The sequence below is a fragment of the Passer montanus genome, unplaced genomic scaffold, assembly GCF_014805655.1.
Source record: "Passer montanus isolate IOZ18808 unplaced genomic scaffold, ASM1480565v1 scaffold994, whole genome shotgun sequence".
Taxonomy (NCBI): domain Eukaryota; kingdom Metazoa; phylum Chordata; class Aves; order Passeriformes; family Passeridae; genus Passer; species Passer montanus.
Window position 1 is genome coordinate 7,041 of NW_024375412.1, and position 7,931 is coordinate 14,971.

General features: G+C 39.2%; 1 protein-coding gene across 1 annotated transcript; it reads left to right on the forward strand.

Annotated features, from left to right (window-relative positions):
- Window positions 1-322: 322 nt before the first annotated feature.
- On the forward strand, window positions 323-7,746 carry LOC120496327 (reticulocalbin-3-like; the record flags this gene model as incomplete). The annotated part of the gene is made up of 6 exons (XM_039696658.1): window positions 323-519; window positions 876-955; window positions 2,520-2,689; window positions 5,065-5,125; window positions 6,990-7,189; window positions 7,561-7,746. Coding segments are annotated over 6 exons (894 nt in total), but the record flags the coding sequence as incomplete, so codon positions are not given.
- Window positions 7,747-7,931: the final 185 nt, after the last annotated feature.

Here is a 7,931-nt window from a genome sequence, read left to right on the forward strand (position 1 = left end):
TTTGCCCCATTTCTTTCCATTTTTGGCTTATTTTGGACCATTTTTCCTCATTTCTCTCCATTTTTGGCTTATTTTGGGGTATTTTTGCCTCATTTCTTTCCATTTTTGCCTTATTTTGGGGTATTTTTGCCTCATTTCTTTCCATTTTTGGCTTATTTTGGACCATTTTTCCTCATTTCTTTCCACTCTTGGCTTATTTTGGGCCATTTTTGCCTGATTTCTTTCAATTCTGAGCCCATTCCCCTCAATTTCCACCTCGTTCCTCCCCATTCGGAGCCCTTTTAATCCCCTTTTTTCCCAATTTCTCCCTTTTTCTCCCCAGATGCTGCTGGCCTGGCTGTGGCCGCTGGTGGCCGTGACCCTCGGGGGGTCCCCCCACGCCCCCCACCCCCATTTCGGGGCTCCCCAGTCCCACAGCCACGACGACCCCGAGGGGCTTTTTTGGGACCACGCCGCCATTTGGGGGGCGCAGGAGGCGCGGGAGCAGCGGGAGCTGCCCCCCGAGGAGTCCCGAAGGAGGCTGGGAATTTTTAGGGATTTTTTTGGGATTTTTTACATGGTTTTTTGAGAGTTTTTTGGGGTTTTTTGGGCCATTTGTGAAGAAATTTTTTTGACATTTTTTGGGAATATTTTGCAGATTTTTTGGGATTTTTTTTTGGATCTTCGTGATTTTTTGGGAATTTTTTCTTTCATTTTTTTGAGGTTTTTAGTAAGTTTTTTGTGGATTTTTTTGCTAATTTTTTGGGGGTTTTTTACAGGTTCTGTTGATGTTTTTATGGGATTTTCTTGGTGTTTGTTGGGATTTTTTGGGGGATTTTTGGGATTTTTGAGGAGTTTTTAGGGATTTTTTAGGGGGTTTTGGGGGTGTTTGGCAGCGAGAGCGCGCGCCTGGACCGCGACCGCGACGGCGTCGTGACCTGGGAGGAGTTCAGAGCGGAGAGCTTCGGAGACACAGGTCAGGAATTCGGGATTTTTGGTTTTTTTTTTTAAATTTTTTTTAATTTTTAGGGAATTTTAAAGGATTTTTTAGAGATTTTTTTGGATTTTTTTGGGGAATTTTTTGAGAATTTTTTTGGAATTTTTTGGAATTTTTGGGGAATTTTTAGGGTTTTTTTGGGGAATTTTAGGGCTATTTTTTGGAATTTTTTAAATTTTTTGGGGAATTTTTAGGGAATTTTAAAAGGAATATTTAGGGGTTTTTTGGGAATTTTAGGGATTTTTTTGGAATTTTTTGGAATTTTTGGGGAATTTTTAGGGTTTTTTTGGGGAATTTTAGGGCTATTTTTTGGAATTTTTTAAATTTTTTGGGGAATTTTTAGGGAATTTTAAAAGGAATATTTAGGGGGTTTTTTGGGAATTTTAGGGATTTTTTTGGAATTTTTTGGAATTTTTGGGGAATTTTTAAAGGAATTTTTAAGGATTTTTTGAGGAATTTTAGGGCTATTTTTTGGAATTTTTTTAAATTTTTTGGAATTTTTAGGGAATTTTAAAAGGAATATTTAGGGTTTTTTTTTGGGAATTTTAGGGATTTTTTTGGAATTTTTTGGAATTTTTGGGGAATTTTTAGGGTTTTTTTGGGGAATTTTAGGGCTATTTTTTGGAATTTTTTAAATTTTTTGGGGAATTTTTAGGGAATTTTAAAAGGAATATTTAGGGGGTTTTTTGGGAATTTTAGGGATTTTTTTGGAATTTTTTGGAATTTTTGGGGAATTTTTAGGGTTTTTTTGGGGAATTTTAGGGCTATTTTTTGGAATTTTTTAAATTTTTTGGGGAATTTTTAGGGAATTTTAAAAGGAATATTTAGGGGGTTTTTTGGGAATTTTAGGGATTTTTTTGGAATTTTTTGGAATTTTTGGGGAATTTTTAAAGGAATTTTTAAGGATTTTTTGAGGAATTTTAGGGCTATTTTTTGGAATTTTTTAAATTTTTTGGGGAATTTTTAGGGAATTTTAAAAGGAATATTTAGGGGGTTTTTTGGGAATTTTAGGGATTTTTTTGGAATTTTTTGGAATTTTTGGGGAATTTTTAAAGGAATTTTTAAGGATTTTTTGAGGAATTTTAGGGCTATTTTTTGGAATTTTTTAAATTTTTTGGGGAATTTTTAGGGAATTTTAAAAGGAATATTTAGGGGTTTTTTGGGAATTTTAGGGATTTTTTGGGGAATTATTTTGGAATTTTTTGGGAATTTTAAAGGAATATTTAGGGATTTTTTTGGGATTTTTTTTTTATTTTTTGGGAATTTTTTTTGATTTTTTTGATTTTTTAGGGAATTTTACAAGGAATTCTTAGGGATTTTTGGGGCTATTTTTTCAGAATTTTTTTGGAATTTTTAGGGAGTTTTTTTTAATTTTTAGAGAATTTTTAAAGGAATATTTAGGGGGTTTTTTGGGAATTTTAGGGATTTTTTGGGGAATTTTTTTGGAATTTTTAGGGAATTTTAAAAGGAATATTTAGGGAATTTTTAGGAAATTTTGGAGAGAATTTTTTGCTTAATTTTCCCAATTTGTTCCCCTCCCCAGAAGATTTTGGGGGCTCCCCCGACCCCGATTCCCACCGGAAGCTTCTGGAACGTTCCCGGCGCCGTTTCCGGGCCGCGGACGAGGACGGCGACGGGCGGCTCGGGCCCCACGAGCTCGACGCCTTCCTGCACCCCGAGGACTTCCCCCGGCTCCAGGACCTCGTGGTGCAGGTGAGAATTCCCAAAATTCCCCAAATTCCCAAAAAATCCCAAAAATTTGGGGAAAAAATGGCGAAAACCGTGCTCAAAACAGACCAAAAATGGGATTTTTAGGGGTTTTTTTGGGATTTTTTGGGTTTTGGGACTTCCTCTGGCTCCAGGACCTCGTGGTGCAGGCGAGAATTCCCAAAATTCCCCAAATTCCCAAAAAATCCCAAAAATTTGGGGAAAAAATCACTCAAACCGCGCTCAAAATGGACAAAAAATGGGATTTTTAGGGGTTTTTTTGTGGATTTTTAGTTATGTTTTGGGGATTTTTTGGGTTTTGGGACTTCCTCTGGCTCCAGGACCTCGTGGTGCAGGTGAGAATTCCCAAAATTCCCCAAATTCCCAAAAATTCCCAAAAATTTGGGGAAAAAAATCACAAAAACCGCGCTCAAAACGGACCAAAAATGGGATTTTTAGGGGTTTTTTGGGGATTTTTTGGGTTTTAGGACTTCCCCCGGCTCCAGGAGCTGGTGGTGCAGGTGAGAATTCCCAAAATTCCCCAAATTCCCAAAAATTTGGGGGAAAAAATCACTCAAACCGCGCTCAAAATGGACAAAAAATGGGATTTTTAGGGATTTTTTTGGGATTTTTAGGGGTTATTCTGGGGAATTTTGGGGAGGGGTTTTTTGGGGATTTTTTGGGTTTTGGGACTTCCTCTGGCTCCAGGAGCTGGTGGTGCAGGTGAGAATTCCCAAAATTCCCCAAATTCCCAAAAATTTGGGGAAAAAATCGCGAAAACCGCGCTCAAAACGGACCAAAAATGGGATTTTTAGAGGTTTTTTTGTGGATTTTTAGTTATTTTTGGGGGATTTTTTGGGTTTTGGGACTTCCCCTGGCTCCAGGAGCTGGTGGTGCAGGTGAGAATTCCCAAAATTCCCCAAATTCCCAAAAATTCCCAAAAATTTGGGGAAAAAAATCACAAAAACCGCGCTCAAAACGGACCAAAAATGGGATTTTTAGGGATTTTTTTGGGATTTTTAGGGGTTATTCTGGGGAATTTTGGGGGGTTTTTTGGCGATTTTGTTGGTGCAGGTGAGAAGTCCCAGACTTCCCAAAAAATCCCAAAATTTCCCCAAAAAATCTCAAAAATTTGGGGTCAAAATGGCGAAAAATGGCAAAAACCGCGCTCAAAACGGACCAAAAATGGGATTTTTAGGGGTTATTCTGGGGAATTTTGGGGGGCTTTTTGGCGATTTTGTTGGGGCAGGTGAGAAGTCCCAGACTTCCCAAAAAATCCCAAAATTTTCCCAAAATATCTCAAAAATTTGGGGTCAAAATGGCGAAAAATGGCAAAAACCGCGCTCAAAACGGACCAAAAATGGGATTTTTAGGGATTTTTTTGGGATTTTTAGGGGTTATTCTGGGGAATTTTGGGGGTTTTTTTAGGGATCTTGGTGGTGCAGGTGAAAATTCCCAAAAAATCCCAAAATTTTCCCAAAAAATCTCAAAAATTTGGGGTCAAAATGGCGAAAAATGGCAAAAACCGCGCTCAAAATGGACAAAAAATTGGATTTTAGGGTTTTTTTTGGAGAATTTTTTTGTGAATTTTTAGGGGTTTTGGTGGTGCAGGTGAGAATTCCCAAAATTCCCCAAATTCCAAAAAAATCCCGTAAAGTATCGCAAAAACCGCGCTCAAAACGGACAAAAAATGGGATTTTTAGGGATTTTTAGGGATTTTTTTCTTGATTTTGGGGATTTTTTCCAGGATTTTTTTTGTGAATTTTTAGGGGTTTTGGTGGTGCAGGTGAGAATTCCCAAAATTCCCCAAATTCCCAAAAATTCCCAAAAATTTGGGGAAAAAAATCACAAAAACCGCGCTCAAAACGGACCAAAAATGGGATTTTTAGGGGTTTTTTGGGGATTTTTTGGGTTTTAGGACTTCCCCCGGCTCCAGGAGCTGGTGGTGCAGGTGAGAATTCCCAAAAATTCCCCAAATTCCCAGAAAAAATCACCAAAACCGCCCTCAAAAGGGACAAAAAATGGGATTTTTAGGGATTTTTTGGGATTTAAAAAAAAAAAAAAATTGTGAAATTTCCCAGGAATTCTTGAGATTTTTTTTTAAATTTTTGGGGAATTTCCCAGGAATTTTTGGAGATTTTTAAACAATTTTTTTAAATTTTTCCAGGAATTTTTGAGGTTTTTTTTTAATTTTTGGGTAAATTTCCAGGAATTTTTTTGAGATTTTTTTCAACATTTTTGGGGAAATTTCCAGGAATTTTTTTGAGGATTTTTTTAAAATTTTTTGTGAAATTTTCCAGGAATTTTGGGGTTTTTTGGGGATGAATTTTGGGGCATTTTAGGGAGGAATTTTGGGGCAAATTCCCAAATTTTTTCCCCAGGAGACGATCGAGGACCTGGACCGGGACGGGGACGGATTCATCCAGGTGGACGAGTACATCGGTGAGGGGAATTGGGGAATTTGGGGGAATTTGGGGGATTTTAGGAATTATTCTTAAATTTTGAGAATTTGGGGAAATTTGGGAGAATTTGGGGGGATTTTTGGGGGATTTTTCTTGAATTTTTGGGCTTTTTTGGAGTTTTTGAGGGATTATTTTGGGATTTTTTTTGAATTTTTGGGAGGATTTTTTTTTAATTTTGGGGCATTTTTGGGGGAGATTTTTTTGGAATTTTTTGAGGGGAATTTTTTTGGATTTTGGGGGTTTTTTTGGAATTTTTGGAGGGCTTATTTCAGGATTTTTTGGGGATTTTTTTGAATTTTTGGGTGTATTTTTGGGAGGACTTTTTGGGATTTTGGGGGATTTTTTGGGATTGTTGAGAGTTTTGGGGGGTTTTTTGGGAATTTTGGAGGGCTTATTTCAGGATTTTTTGGGGATTTTTTTGAATTTTTGGGTGTATTTTTGGGAGGACTTTTTGGGATTTTGGGGGATTTTTTGGGATTGTTGAGAGTTTTGGGGGCTTTTTTGGGTTTTTTTTTAATTTTTTGAGGGTTTTTCTGGGATTTTTGGAAGAATTTTCAGGGAATATTTTAGGGATTTTTTGGGAAATTTTGGAGGATTTTTGGGAAATTTTTTGGAAATTTTTGAGGGGATTTTTGGGGGTTTTTTGGGTTTTTTTGTGGTATTTTTGTTTTGCTTTTGAGGGGTTTTTTGGGGGATATTTTTTGGGTTTTTTGGAAGGTTTTTCGGGATTATTTTGTGGGATTTTGGGGGTTTTTTGGGGGGATTTTTTGGGTGTTTTTTTCAGGTTTTTTGGGTGGGATTTTTTTTAATTTTTGGGGGTTTTTGGGTTTTTTTGACTATTTTTGGGGTGATTTTTTGGGGTGCTTTTTCAGGGTTTTTTGTGCTTTTTTTGGTGGGATTTCTCGTGGGTTTTTGGGTGGGATTTTTTGAATTTTTTGGGCTTTTTTGGGGGCTTTTTAATTTTTTTTTTGGGGTGCTTTTTGGCTTTTTCTGGAGATTTTTTGGGGCATTTTTAGGGGGTTTTTTTGCTTTTTGTGGAGTTTTTTTACATTTTTTGGGCTTTTTATGATCTGAATTTTTTGTGGATTCACCTTTTCTCTTCTTTCCCCCCCAGCTGATTTATTCGAGGGCCCCCCCGAAATCCAACGGGAACGGGAGCAGAAAATGGGCTCAGACTGGGCCTTTTTGGGGCATTTTTCGGGGTTTTTGGGGCATTTTTGGTGGGATTTTATTTTTAATTTTTGGTGGATTTTTGGGGTTTTTTGGTATTATTTTGTGTAATTTTTGGGGGATTTTTTGAGGGTTTTTTTGGGGGATTTTGGGGGGTTCTTTGGGGATATTTTGGGGGAATTTTGTGGTTTTGTGAGGGGTTTTTTGGGGGATTTTTGGGGAATTTTTTGAGGTTTTTTTATTTTTGGGGATTTTTGAGGGGTTTTTTTTGGGATTTTGGGGTGTTCTTTGAGGCTTTTTTTTGGGATTTTTTGGGGTTTTTTTTGGATTTTGGGTGGGGGGGGGTGGGTTTGGGGGGTTTTATTGGGGTTTCGGAATTTTGGGGGATTTTTGGAGGGTTTTTTTGGGATTTTGGGGGGTTCTTTGAGGATTTTTTGGGGTGTTTTTGTGGAATTTTGGGAAATTTTTTTAGGGGTTTTTTGGGGCTTTTTTGAGGTTTTTTGTGGAATTTTGGGGGATTTTTAAAGGTTTTTTTGGGGCTTTTTTGAGGTTTCTTTGGGATTTTTTGGGGCTTTTTTGAGCTTTTTTGGGATTTTGTGGGGTTTTTTTGGGGATTTTGGGGGAATTTCGGGGAATTTTTTGTGGTCTCACCTTTTCTCATCTTTCCCCCCCAGCTGATTTATTCGAGGGCCCCCCCGGCTCCCCCGAGCCCCCCGAAATCCAACGGGAACGGGAACAATTCCTAAAAATTCGGGACCAGGACCAGGACGGGCGCCTGGGACCCCCCGAGGTGAAACTTTGGCTCAGCCCCCCCAGCCCCGACTGGGCCGGGGTGGAGGCCGAGCACCTGATCCACCACGCCGACCTGGACCAGGTGAGAATTCCCAAAATTCCCACAAAATCCGGTGTTTTTTGTGGAATTTTGGGGGTGTTTTTTGTGGAATTTGGGGGATTTTTGGAGGGGTTTTTTGGGATTTTGGGGGGTTCTTTGAGGATTTTTTGGGGTGTTTTTGTGGAATTTTGGGAGATGATTTAGGGGTTTTTTGGGGCTTTTTTGATGTTCTTTGTGGAATTTTGGGGGATTTTTTAAGGTTTTTTTGGGGCTTTTTTGAGGTTATTTTGGGATTTTTGGGGCTTTTTTGAGGTATTTTGGGGGGATTTTTTGAGGTTTTTTTGGGGGAATTTTGGGGAATTTTTTGTGGACTCACCTTTTCTCTTCTTTCCCCCCCAGCTGATTTATTCGAGGGCCCCCCCGGCTCCCCCGAGCCCCCCGAAATCCAACGGGAACGGGAACAATTCCTAAAAATTCGGGACCAGGACCAGGACGGGCGCCTGGGACCCCCCGAGGTGAAACTTTGGCTCAGCCCCCCCAGCCCCGACTGGGCCGGGGTGGAGGCCGAGCACCTGATCCACCACGCCGACCTGGACCAGGTGAGAATTCCCAAAATTCCCAAAAAATCCCAAAATTCCCAAAAAAATCCCCAAAATTTGGTGGTTCGGGGTAATTTTTAAGGGGTTTTGGGGTGGTTTTAGGGAATTTTGGGGAATTTTTGGGAGGTTTTGGGGTGGAGGTTGAGCACCTCATCTACCACGCCGACCTGGACCAGGTGGGAATT